Source organism: Neofelis nebulosa, chromosome 16 (genome assembly GCF_028018385.1).
Source record: "Neofelis nebulosa isolate mNeoNeb1 chromosome 16, mNeoNeb1.pri, whole genome shotgun sequence".
NCBI classification, from domain to species: domain Eukaryota; kingdom Metazoa; phylum Chordata; class Mammalia; order Carnivora; family Felidae; genus Neofelis; species Neofelis nebulosa.
Window position 1 is genome coordinate 60,889,651 of NC_080797.1, and position 13,160 is coordinate 60,902,810.

At 51.1% G+C, this 13,160-nt stretch overlaps 1 protein-coding gene and 1 long non-coding RNA gene across 2 annotated transcripts in view; one reads left to right on the forward strand and one right to left on the reverse strand.

The window, feature by feature from the left end:
- On the reverse strand, positions 1–2,382 carry LOC131497364 (uncharacterized). Its single transcript, XR_009254918.1, has 3 exons — positions 2,232–2,382; positions 684–818; positions 1–350 (listed from the first exon to the last, which is right to left on the reverse strand). It is a non-coding gene; the product is annotated as an uncharacterized LOC131497364 (long non-coding RNA).
- SLC13A2 (solute carrier family 13 member 2) overlaps positions 1,085–13,160 on the forward strand; it is a 27,023-nt gene continuing 14,947 nt past the window's right edge. Inside the window, exon 1 of the mRNA XM_058703563.1 lies at positions 1,085–1,475. Coding sequence (XP_058559546.1) covers positions 1,374–1,475 — 102 coding nt within the window. The 5' untranslated portion in view covers positions 1,085–1,373. The remainder of the gene's footprint in view (positions 1,476–13,160) is intronic.

Consider the following 13,160-nt stretch of genomic DNA (forward strand, 5'->3'; position numbering starts at 1 on the left):
TCTCCTGTGTGCACTCTGGGGTGGGGAAGGGTGAGAGCACAGAGAGCCTGAGGCTCTAGGTAGACAGACAACCAGCAAGTCCTTCCGACCCACAACAAGCACCCTCCTACACAAACACCTATACACACACACACCCCCCCTCCAGGTCTTAGCATGCTCTTCTCTCTGCTAGTGATCGTCCCTTCAGCACCTGGTGACCACATTAGATGCAACTTGCCGGGTTTAGCTCACATGTCACTTTCTCCAGCAGCCCTTGTCCCAAGCTCCTCATTCTCTCCTGTCACCTGGTGCCACTGGGTTTGGACTTCCCCACAGGGCATTCAAAAAGCGTGTTAGAATTCTGGCTGGCTCTGTGTCCTGGGGCCTCAGTTGTCCCACCCGTCAAGTGGAATAGTTACGTCAACCATAGTGTTTGTACAGAGCAAATGAAATCGTACACTGACCAGCTTGTACTGAATGTGAAACAAACACTATTACGAGCAGCATCCTAATTTCTGCATCCTTAGCACTGAACACAGGACTGACTATATAATTTGGGGCCAAATGCTTGTTTGGTGAGTGGATGGATGGATGGATGGATGGTGTATAAATGGGGAGATCTTTGCCGGTCTTCTACAGCAGTTCGGGGTGGGAGTGAGGAACCAGGAAGGACTTTAAAAAACTAATCTTTATGATCCACATACCACAGATTGTCTAAGATGAGCCTCACAATGGGAAGATATGACAGCAGAACAAGGAAGTGGTTGTTCAGAGAGGTCAAGTCAGTGAAGCAGCGTCACACAGCAAACAAGAGTCAGGACTGGCAGTTTCCTTGATACCTGGAAGGAGGAGGGCTTGCTTCAGATTGGCTGTCCTCAATCTCAGACTGGAAACTCCTGAAGGGCAGGGCCTCTGTGGGGGCAGGGCTGCCCCTGGGGCAGTATAAACTGCTCTGCGGAGATATAGAGTAAAAGGAGAGAGGGGAGGCTGGGCTGGGGAGGGGGCTGTGAGTCTTGCCCCGCCGAGGCGAGCTGTGGGGCTTCCCAGACACCCTTCCTTCTCCAGCCTCTCCCGAGGCAGCCCTCTGCCCAGAAGGGGTTAACTCTGGGCTTAACTTCTTGAAAGAACCAGAGGCTTTTATTCCTTGATCTTGCCTGCTCCCTTTCTTTGCAAAGTCTTCCTGATCTTTACACCTCCTGCAAGTCCCTCCTCCTTACTCTCACCTCCTGGACTCCAAAAACAGTCCGATTGCCAGAGCGGGTCAATGGTTAACACTCAGCCGGCTTTATATAAACTTGCCCTGGCCGGCCGGCCGCCTACCCGCTGCTGCGTTGCTCCTTCAATTCCCTGGATCCCGGAGGCAGTGGCTTCAGCAGCCCTCGTGGGTCCACACCATGGCCACCTGCTGGCAGGGCCTGTGGGCCTATCGCTCCTACCTGATTGTGTTCTTGCTGCCTATTTTCCTGCTGCCTCTGCCCATCCTCGTCCCCACTAAGGTAAGGACTTGCGGTTCTGGGCACAGACAAGCTCCAAAAGGGTGGGGGGAGGGCATTCCGGGCCAGAGCTGGGCATCCTTAGGACCAGATAGCTCACTCATCACCCCCCATCCTGTGAGTGAGACTATGACCTGAGGCTGAGGGTGACGAGAGCAAAGCGGGCTTTTGCTTGGCACTCAGTGTAGTAGCCCGATGTGAATTGCTCAGGTGCACTTGAAATCTACCACCTTGGGAGACAGGAAGCCACTTCCACAAAGAGGGTGCAGGTGGCAGCAGATGGGGTTATCTGCCTCGTGGGTGCTCCCCCAGCCCTGGACTGGGCTCAGTGGGGCGGGAGAGAGGGGTAGAAAGGGAGTAGGAGGAAGCTGGCCTCAGGCAGTTTGTGCCATTAAGGGTGTAAGTAGAAAGAGAAAGAGCTCACCTGGATCCCAAGGGCTAAGTCAGCTGAGGGAGAGGAGTGGGAACTGGACAGACAGGACCCAACCAGTGGGCCCGTAGACCCCATACCCTGGATGGCGGGAGAGGTGCCACAGGGTCCTGCTGCCCTCCACCAGGCAGCAGGAGCCATAACTTGGGCTCCCATTTATTGGAGCCCCCACCACATGCCCTGTCCCGTGCACCCAGTGACCCTTCCTCTCATCTTTCCGTGCCCCCCTCCCCACCGCCACCGCCCTCCGGCTTCCCTTCCTCTCATCTTAAGAGGTGGGTCTGACTGTCCCATTTTACAGATGGGAAAAGTGAGGTTAAGTCACTTACCTGCATCCCAAGGCAGATCCTGGTTTCACGGAGCTGGGAGATTATACACTTTGAGGGCCGCCTTGTAAGGAAAAGTACATACAATTATAAATCTGAAATAATGGGGCTTTGGGAAGGGTCAGTTCAGGAGGGCCTTGAAGCTCAAGCTTCATAGCAGGTCACAGTTAGAAAGTGGCAGAGCTGGGGGTGTGGTCTAGCTAACTTCTCTCCACCCTGCTGCTTCCCAAAAGGCTCAGACAGAATCCAGGCTCTGGCCCCACCCCACAATCCCAGCACGGCCCATTGAGCTCTTTTGTTACGGATAGGGAAATCGAGGCAGGCTTTTTGTTCATGGTATCCCAAAGGGGTGAAGGACTGGGGATGTAGGGGCCCAGGAGTGGGCCCAGGACACTTGGTAAGTGATAATGCCTGGCTGACCCTTGAGACAACTCTCATCTCGGGCCAAAGCCGGTGACATCTCTGTGCTGGGGACACATCAGATGGGTTTTCAGACAGGTTGGGTCAAGTGTGCTAACCACAGGAGGAAGGACAGACAGGGACCATGATTCCCATTTTGCTCCCCAGGTAAGTACAGCCCAGAAAGACCCAGCAACTTGCCCAACGTCACACAGGGAAGCCTGAGTCAGAACTAGAAGCCAGGCCTCCTGGTGGGAGTGCTGTGTGTCAGAGCTCCCGTCTTCCCTGTGCTGCTCCCAGCCCTGCTGCCCGCCTCGGCCTCACAGACTATGTCCTGACTCAGACGAACTGTTCCTGGTCCTATTTATGGGGCCCAACCCCTCCACTGGGGCCCTGGATACCAGCTCCTCTCAAGGACTTTGCTCCCATAATTATCCTCTCTCTCTCCTGCCTCATCAATGTCTCCCTCTCTGCCTAAGCTGTGCCATTAGCATACAAACAGGCTACACTATCACCTTAAAAACCAAACCCTCCTTGAATCCTACATCCCCCTTCAAAGGCCTGCTTTCTCTGACTCTCACAGCAGAAGGCCTCAAAGCCTGTCTGCACCGCACCTGTCTTTCCTTAAGACAGCTCCAGTCTCAGGGGCACCTGGGTGGCTCAGTTGGTTAAGCGTCTGATGTCTGGCTCAGGTCATGATCTCACGGTCTGTGAGTTCGAGCCCCGCGTTGGGCCCTGTGCTGACAGCTCAGAGCCTGGAGCCTGTTTCAGATTCTGTGTCTCCCTCTCTCTCTGCCCCTAACCCACTCACATTCTGTCTCTCTCAAAAATAAATAAATATTAAAAAAAAACTTTTTTTTAAAGACAGCTCCAGTCTCGGGGGCACCTGGGTGGCTCAGTCAGTTAAGCGTCCAACTTCGACTTAGGGCTTGATCTCACAGTTTGTGAGTTCGAGATCCGCCTCAGGCTCTGTGCTGACAGCTCGGAGCCTGGAGGCTGCTTTGGATTCTGTGTCTCCCTCTCTCTCTGCCCCTAACCCACTTATTCTCTCTCTCTCTCTTGCTCTCAAAAATAAATAAACATTAAAAAAAAAAAAAAAAAAAAAGACAGCTCCAGTCTTCAAGACCCTACCTTCCAGAGGGTTCTCGAGGCCTGGCTTTGTTGACATCTCCTGGCTTTCCTCTCCCTTGGCCACTTTTCCTGTCTCCCTCCCTGTTCTCACTCTCCCCCTAGATGACCTTTTGCTGTTTCACTGGGGAGACAGCTCCCCAATCTGCAGCCCCAGCCCTAACCTCTAAGCCCTTATTACTCAACTAACATTGGACTCTTGCTCCTGAATCTTTTCTTTTAAACAGCATATGCTTTTACACATCCAAAACAGAACCCTGATTGCTCATCTTTTCCAGCTGGCTCTTCCTGCAGCCTCACTCATCAAGAGTGGTTCAACTTCCTCTTTCGATGACATTCCTATCATTATTTTTTTAAGGTTCTATTTTTAGCAGGACACCTGGGTGACTCCGTCGGTGAAGCCGCCAACTTCGGCTCAAGGCATGATCTCACAGATCATGAGGTCGAGCCCCGAGACGGGCTCTGTGCTGACAGCTCAGAGCCTGGAGCCTGCTTCAGATTCTGTGCCTCCCTCTCTCTCTGCCCCTCCCCACTCACACTCTGTCTCTCAAAAATGAATACACATTAAAAAAATTTTTTTAATTTATTTTTAAGTAATCTCATATCCAACATGGGGCTCGAACGCACAACCCCAAGATCAAGAGTTGCATGCTTTACCGAATGAGCCACCCAGGTGCCCCTAGAGCCATCCCTGATTCCTCTTTTCCCTTCATTTCCACATGGCACCAGTGGGTCCTGTTGACTCGGTATCCACGAAATTTTTTTTTTTTTTTTGAGAGAGAGAGAGAGGGGGCACAAGTGAGCAAGGCGCAGAGAGAGAATCCTAGAAGGGGCAGAGAGAGAGAGAGAGAGAAGAGAGAGAGAGGCGGAGCTCACTGGAAGTGGGGCTCAAGCTCACCCAGTATGCGACTCAAACCCATGAACCATGAGATCACGACCTGAGCCGAAGTCAGATGCTTAACACTGAGCCACCCTAGTGCCCCTCCATGAAACATTCTGAATGGAATCACCTGTCACTGCCTCCACACCAGTCCAGGCCGCCATATCTCTCCTCTCCCTGTTCCTCCCCAGACCATTCTTTACCCAGCCACTACCCTGTGTAAGCCCTTACACAGGCTTCCTGTCAAACTTGAAACAGAACCCAAACCTCTTAGGGTTTAGAGGGTAGACCCCATGGTCCCCAAAGCCTCATATCCTACCTCTCATTCACTCTTCTCCAGCCTCACCAGCTTTCTCTGGTCTCCTCAAATTGCTCATCTCCCCGCCTGGAATGTTCTTTCCCAGATGAGTGCTTCTCATTCCTTAGGTTTCAACCTAAATCCATGGCCTCAGAAAAAGCCTTCTCTGACTGCCGCCAGGTGTGCTCTATTACAAAACCCCATTGTTTTATTTAAAGGGCTTTCACCATCTGAAATGATACATTTGTTTCTGATTGATTGATTTATTTAAAGTTTGTCCATCTTGGGGCGCCTGGGTGGCGCAGTCGGTTAAGCGTCCGACTTCAGCCAGGTCACGATCTCGCGGTCTGTGAGTTCGAGCCCCGCGTCGGGCTCTGGGCTGATGGCTCGGAGCCTGGAGCCTGTTTCCGATTCTGTGTCTCCCTCTCTCTCTGCCCCTCCCCCGTTCATGCTCTGTCTCTCTCTGTCCCAAAAATAAGTAAAAAAAAAAAAAAAACGTTGAATAAAGTTTGTCCATCTTGAGAGAGAGAGAGCATGAGCAGGGGAGACAGAGAGAGAGAGAGAGAGAGAGAGAGAGAGAAGGAGACAGAGAGAGAATCCTAAGCAGGCTCTACACTGGCAGCATGGAGCCTGATGCAGGGCTCGAACCCATGAACCACAGAATCGTGACTTGAGCTGAAACCAAGCATCAGACCCTTAATCAACTGAGCCACCCAGTCACCCCTGATGTATTTGTTTCTTTTCTATTTATTCTCTGACTCCCTATCCTAGAATGTAGGCTCCGTGAGGGCAGGGACTTTGTCTTTTTTCCTTGCCCAATCCCCAGTAGGTGGCACATAGTAGGTGCTCAACAAATATCTGCCAAATGAAGGCATGAATGTGGGCCAAGAGGACTCTTGAGTCCCTGCCATCTGCAGTGAGTGTCCAAGCTTACCCCTGGCCCCTGAAGTGGGAGGGCGGAGCCCCAGACTAGGCTCAGACTGGTGTCTATATTATAAAAGTTGACATTTATGGAGTAGTTCTTATGTGTTCGTCTTTGTGCCAAGCACTTCAAAGCACTAATGCATTTATTTCTCGCAAAAACTTCTCAGTTACTGTGAGATTACTGCTATTATCCCATTTTACAGACATATAAATTGAGGCCCAGGGTAGTCAAGTAATTTGTCTAACACCCCAGCTACAGAAAGGCAAAGTCTAAACTGGAAGCTGGCCTTGGGGTCTCAGCCTGGGACTGTCCAGGGATGCAGGGTGGTGGCCTCGTTGTAAGTCACCTCTTAAGCCATCCACCCTCACAGCCAGCCAGCCATCGGCCAATCCTTCCACTCTGGTGTAGTCAGGGATGTCTGAGCGCCTGCTCTGTGCTAGGGGTTCCTGAGAAGGAACACAGGGTTCTGTCTCAAGTTGCTATCAGTGTAGAGGAACATGTGTTCACCCAGAGGTACAGCCGGAAGGCTGAGGAGCTCAGAGGAGGGAGGAGATTCTTCCGAATGAGTCAGGGGAGAATCCAAAGCAGGTCGTGTTTGAGTTGGGCCTTGAAGGCCGAGTGAGATTCCAACAGTCAGAGGCATCCGTAGAGGGCAGGCCAGGTGGAGACAACTGCGGGAGCAAAGGTGTGGGGGCTGGAACAGTGGGGTGTGTTCGAGGGGGAGCAACAGAATCCTTGAAATGCTTATCACCCTCTGGTGGGACGAGCAGATGCTCGTTCCAGAGCAAGACAGGTCAAATCCTTCAGTGACTTTTCCAAAAGGCAAAACATGGGTTATGAATGAATCCAGTAGAAACTTCCTAGCCATAAGATCAGCCACCAGTGTGGGGACAGTGGGGCCTGGGGCTTCCTCACTGCTCCCCCAACCCTGTAATCAGACAGCAAAGAGGCCCTATCAGTGAGCCAGAAACCTTATGTCCATCCATTCATTCACGCGTTCATTCCCTCATTAGGGAACATGTACTGTGTGGCAGGGACTGTTTAGACGGTGGGGGATGGGAAGGCGGGGAGAAGACACACCAAAGCATCTACTGTCCTTGTTGCAAAAACTGTAACGGACAGGCTGCTCTGGATAAGGTGGTCAAGGAAGGCCTCCCGGGGCAATGATATTTACCCTAGGACCTGAATGGCAAGTAACAGGCCAGCCAAACACAGCTCTGGGTGAAGAGCTGTCCAGGCAGGGCACGCGGTGCAAAAGCCCAAGGCCACGGGTGAGCTTGGCAAGGTGGAGGGATAAACAAAGGCCAGTGTGGCATGGGGAACAGAGTGAGGACAAGGTGGTATAAACTCACTTAGAGAGGCAGGGGGAGGTCAGCCAATGTCGTCAGCCCTGAAAAGCCAGGAGAAAGGAGTGAAGATTTTTAGGGTCAAAACATAGGTGCCTGGCCCTGCCCCGGGACCCGATGGGACCATCTGTAAAAACAGTCTCCTAGGGGCACAATGTTTGCCCGGACAGAGCTTAGCTGAAATCCAGATTGTATGTACAGGAAGAACAGAGGGCAGAATTTCTTCATCTGAATCAGCTGCACTCCTAGAATACACGAACAGTACGTTGTGTATATGCATGCGTGAGCTTTAAAATCTGTGGAATTAGGGGCACCTGGGTGGTTCAGTCAGTTGAGTGTCTGACTTCGGCTCAGGTCATGATCTCACAGTTCGTGAGTTCAAGCCCTGCGTCGGGCTCTGTGCTGACAGCTCAGAGCCTGGAGCCTTCTTCGGATTCTGTGTCTCCCTCTCTCTCTGCCCTTCCCCTGCTCGTACTCTGCCTCTCTCTCTCTCTCTCTCTCTCAAAAATAAATAAAATATTAGAAAAAAAATTTTTTTAACCTGTGTAATTAAAACGCCCTTACTATAAGCTGTTCCTGAATCCCAGAGACAGAGCAGGACTCGGATGATTCACCCTAGGCATGAAGACCGTACAAGGAATTTGGACCTCAGTTCTGGGGCCCACCTCCATCTTCTGAGACTTCCTGGCTCTCGGTCAAGAAGGCAGAGTCCATGGAACAAAACAGGGGTTTGGGAGTCAGACGATGTGGGTCCAAATTCACTCTGTAGTATGAACAGCTGTTCACCTCACCAGCCCTCTCCCCCTAAGGGGCTGCCCTGAAGATAAAACAAAATAACCCGTGTACATAAAGTGCCTGGTACCCAGGGCTCAATAACGGGTGGTTCTCTGCGTCTGCCCCTTGTCTGAATTCCTAGCCCCTGGAAGACACAACTAGCCCCCGGCACTTTCTTTCTTTCTTTCTCTCTCTATTTATTTTTGAGAGATAGAGAGACAGTGTGAGCAGAGGAGGGCAGAGAGAGAGGGAGACACAGAATCCGAAGCAGGCTCCAGGCTCTGAGCTGTCAGCACAGAGCCCGTCTCGGGGCTCGAACCCACAGACTGGGAGATCATGACCTGAGCCGAAGTCAGACACTTAACCGACTGAGCCACCTGGGCTCCCCTAGCCCCAGGCACTTCTTTTCCAGAGATGACTTCTGTTCACGTGAGCTGTTGTCCTCACGAGGGGGCCTCAGTGTTCCCACCTATGAAGTAGGAGGGCGAGGTGCGGCTGGTCACCCCCACTAGAGCTGTGAGGTGTAATCCCAAATTGTGGCCACCAGCAGTGCTGGGACTAGTTGGAGACAGGTTTTCTGGTCTCTGAGAGGCCTGGGAGGAGGATTAGAAGGACCCAGCCTCCAAGGCCAGGGGAATCCCTGGGAGACATCTCCCCGGCTTGGACTTTTTGCCCAAATGACCAAATTATGTCCATGCCTATCAGCACCTGCTCGGTGAAGGTCAAGGGTGGGAAAGCAAGGTAGAACCTTAACCAGGACAGTTTCCAGCAGCAAGGCCTGGGGCTGTGGTGGGGATCAAACCCACGGAGTGTGGGAGTGCTTTGCTCATAGCACTCCTGCCTGCTGTTTTGCTCTTCTGTGGACTCAGGCGGACCTGGCCCCAGCCCAGACTGTGAGGTCAGGACTCTTCCCCCAACAGTTTGTCTTCTCTGACACTCAGAGCCCCATTGTTTCCCCTCGGCCTCTTAGAACAGAAGATGATGTAACAAACTCATTCCCATTATGGTGCAGAAATAAACAAAGATCTCCCAAATGAGATCAGGCAAAGGATAAGAAGGGAGTCAGCCACCATCGCTTGCTTTTAGCAGAACCTCAAAGGTGGGCGGGAGGTGGGAATGGTTTAGAGTGGAAAAGGGGAGGCTTCAGGTCCGTCCTGACTGGAGGCTGTTGGCAGGGGAAGCTGGACGGGGGCTGACAGACGCGGAGCGTCCCGTGTGATGGGTTAAGGATGTATATTTGGCTTTCACTGGTTGGTCCTGAGTTGGAAGTGGGGGTAGAGAGTGGGGACAAAGATGAGGGAAGCTGGCGGTCACTGAGCAAATCCAGACTGTTTGGGCCATTGTTGGAGACGTTGTGGTTGGGCTAGCCGGGCTGGTTGCTGCAGAGGTTTCAGGGCATATTTTTATATGTGGAGTGGCCATTGTCCACTTTGTATATTCAGCGTCTCAAAAAGATTAGGCATGTAGCATGGACGGGCCTATTATTCCTGGAAAGAATATCACACGCCCCAGCCTACTCTGCACCTCCTTCCTCAACCCCCTTCAGCCTGTCTCCCCTCCTTGCGATCCCTGCCATGTATCTAGACACCCAGGACGAGCACCGGAGAGTTTTCTCCGCCCACTTCTTCTGCCCAAGCCACGAACCATCACCCAAACCCTGCCTTCTCCTAATATCTCCGGAGTCCATCCTTTCCCTCTTATCTTCACTGCTATGACCTGCTCTGAGCCCCCGCCATCTGCCCATTCGACACGCAGCACGGCCTCTTGGAGCCTCCTGGGACCTCCTGGACTCCCATCCTGTGTCTTCCAATTCATTTGCTGCAATATAGCAGGTGTAAGTTCCCCATTTTACTTATTTTGTTAAAAAATTTTTATTTATATTTATTTATATTTTTTTGAGAGAGAGGGTGTGCATGCATGAGCAAGGGCAGGGCGGAGAGAGAGGGAGAGAGAATCCCAAAGTTGGGCTCTATCCTGCCACTCTAGGATCATGACCTGAGCTGAAATCAAGAGTCGGACGCTCAACCGACAGCTGCTCAGGTGCCCTGCTCCCTATTTTCATCTTTAGATGATTTATCTGTGTAGTTAGATGGCATACTGACATCGTACAAAATTCAGCAGTACCAAAGAGTGAAATGGAGAGGACTTCAGCCCACTCTCTGCCCCAGTGCCCTTCCTGAGGGTAGTCTCAGTGGCCAACACGGTGTGCATCCTCCAGAGCAGGGACTCCTCATCCTTGGGAATCTGTGGGGAAAATTCAGGACGTCTGTGTACTTGGATAGAAAAAAAAACAAAAACAAAAAACCTGTATTTTATCATCAATAACCTAAAGAAAATTTACTTCTGTCATGAATGTGAATAACAAATCACAGTAGTGTTTGTTTGTTTTTACCATTTATTTATTTATTTAGAGAGAGAGAGAGACAGAGTGCAAACTGGAGAGGGGTAGAGAGAGAGGGAGACACAGAATCCGAAACAGGCTCCAGGCTGTCAGCACAGAGCCCGACTCGGGGCTCGAACTCACCAACAGTGAGATCATGACCCAAGCCGAAGTCGGATGCTCAACCGACTGAGCCACCCAGATGCCCCACAAACCACAATAGTATTAACCATGTCTTTGACTTCGCCACCGGTAGAAATCACAGATATTTTCACATTGCATTACAGCTGTTGCAGGTATCTTGAAATATTGTTTGTTAATCGTGACTTTGCAATTACAGTAGCTGTTAGCCAGTGAAGGTCTTGTTAGCTAAGAAAGAGTAACATGTGTCATTATCTAGCCCATCTTTTATATTGCAATCACTGTATTTCAATGCAGTTGGTTTCCTTTCTGATTCTATGCATTTTATTTAACGGATTTAAAAACATTATTCTTTTATTTTTTAAGCTTATGTATTTATTTATTTTGAGAGAGAGAGAGTGAGAGCTAGAGAGCACCCATGCAAACAGGAGAGGGGCAGAGAAAGAGGGAGAGAATCCCAAGCAGGCCCCACACTGTCAGCACAGAGCCCAACATGGGGCTCGATCCCATGAACCGTGAGATCCTGAGCTGAAATCAAGAGTCAGACGCTTAACTGACTGAGCCACCCAGGCCCCCCTAAAAACATTCTGAAAAGGAGTTAGAAGACTTCATCAGGCTGCCAAGGAAAACTTGGTACAAAAAATGGGCAAGAATTTTGAATCAGAGATTTTCCCATGTATATACAAACACTTGTGCACATATTTTTAAAAATCACAAATGGTTGGGGCGCCTGGGTGGCTCAGTCGGTTAAGCATCCGACTTCAGCCCAGGTCATGATCCCACGCTTCGTAGGTTCGAGCCCCGTGTTGGGCTCTGTGCTGACAGCTCGGAGCCTGGAGCCTGCTTCAAATTCTCACTCTCTCTCTCTCTCTCTCTCTCTCTCTGTCCCTCCCCTGCTTGTACTCTGTCTCTCAGTCTCCCAAGAATAAAGAAATATTTAAAAAAAAAATTTTTTTAATCACAAATGGTAGCATCAGCGTAACCTGACCATGTCACTCTCTCCTCTTAAAACCCTTTAAGGGGCCCACTGTTTACCCCTGTCTTCCAGATAAAGTGCTAGATCTCCCTCAAGGCAGACAAGGCCTTTTCCAAGCATTACACCCCTCCAAGAATGCACTGAAATCTTTTATGCCTCATTCTGTTCCCTCTCTGCTTACTCCCTCACCTGAACACCATTTGCCCACCTGCCCACCAAACTCCTATTCATCCCTCAGTACCCGTTCAGTGTCCCCTCTGAGAGCCTTCCTCAGCCCAGACAGATGGAGGCTCCGGGAAGGGGGCCCCTTCTCCTCTGGGATCCCACTCTGATCTCTCCTTTGCCATGGTGCTTGGCAGGTGAGCACCCGTGCCTCACCTCCCTCCCCAGACCCGGGAGTGCTCCCTGCCAGCGGCATCCCTACTTACCGGGGGCAGAGGGGCAGTGGGAGTGATCCGCTGTGTGCCAACCCATCCCCCCTCCCTGGGTTAACCTTCAATCAGCAGGAGGAGTCAGTTGTGATACCTCTGAGACTACAGGCACATTCGCTGCTGCCCAACAACCACGGGCTGCTCTATGCCCATGACGGGTAAAGGCCGTGATGCCCTCAGGTCCCACACCTTGCCCACACCCCGGGTCCAGAGTCTGCCCTGGATTCTCTGGAAGTTGCATCTCCATTTGTGCTTGGTGCATCCACCCTGGTTCCCCAGAAGCCCAGGAGCACGTTCATCTCCCAACGCCAACCCCACTGTCTGCTCACTGTCATCTGTGGTCCTTTATGACATATACCTACGCATTCACATCCTTTACCCTTACGATTGCCCAGCGAGGTAGGTGTTTCCTTTATTCCCATTTGCAGATAAGGAGATAAATGTGCGTACAGCTGGAAATGATCAATGTTGCTTGCATTGATCATGAAAGAAAGAAAGAAAGAAAGAAAGAAAGAAAGAAAGAAAGAAAGAAAGGAAGAAAGAAAAGACAAAGGCTGAGAGAGGTTAAGTAACTTGCCCAAGGACACAGCCATAAAGCTGGGCCCGGACACACAGATTTTCTGACCTCTGACCTGTGTTTCCCATTACAAAAGAAGCGAGCCGCCATTCTTGGGGTTTGGAAGCCCTCTGAGCCTTATCTCTTCTATCCACACCCATCTGTGGCCCCACGGGCCAGCCCACATGGGGGCACTTGGAGTCCCTGAAGGCCAGGGCCAGGCCTGACTCACGTCTGTATCCCTAGTGCCTAATATTCATTCTCCATATAGTGTGTGTGTGTCCCCTCCATATAGGTGCCTGGTGGGGTGGGCAGAAACAGACTCAGGCTTTGTACTCCCTAGAGAGTACAGTCTGATGAAAAGGTTGAAGTTCATCAAGAAATTCATGAAACGAAGTGTTTCATTACAGACTGTGATGGGTGCTATGCAGGAGGTACAGGGGCCAGGTGTGTGAAAACGGGGACTATAACCGAGCCTGGAACCCTTGGAGGACTCTCTGAAAAAGGAATACTTGAGTTAAGATCTCAAGAGTAAGTAGACATCGACTAGGCAAAGTGGGGAGGGAAGAGAGGAAATTATGTGCAAAGGCCCTGTGGCTGCAGGGAGGATGGAATATTTGAGGAACTGGAGGAGGGCCAGTGTGGCTGGAGTGGAGAAGGAGAGGCTCAAATCAGCCCCGAACTTCTGAGAGCAGCCG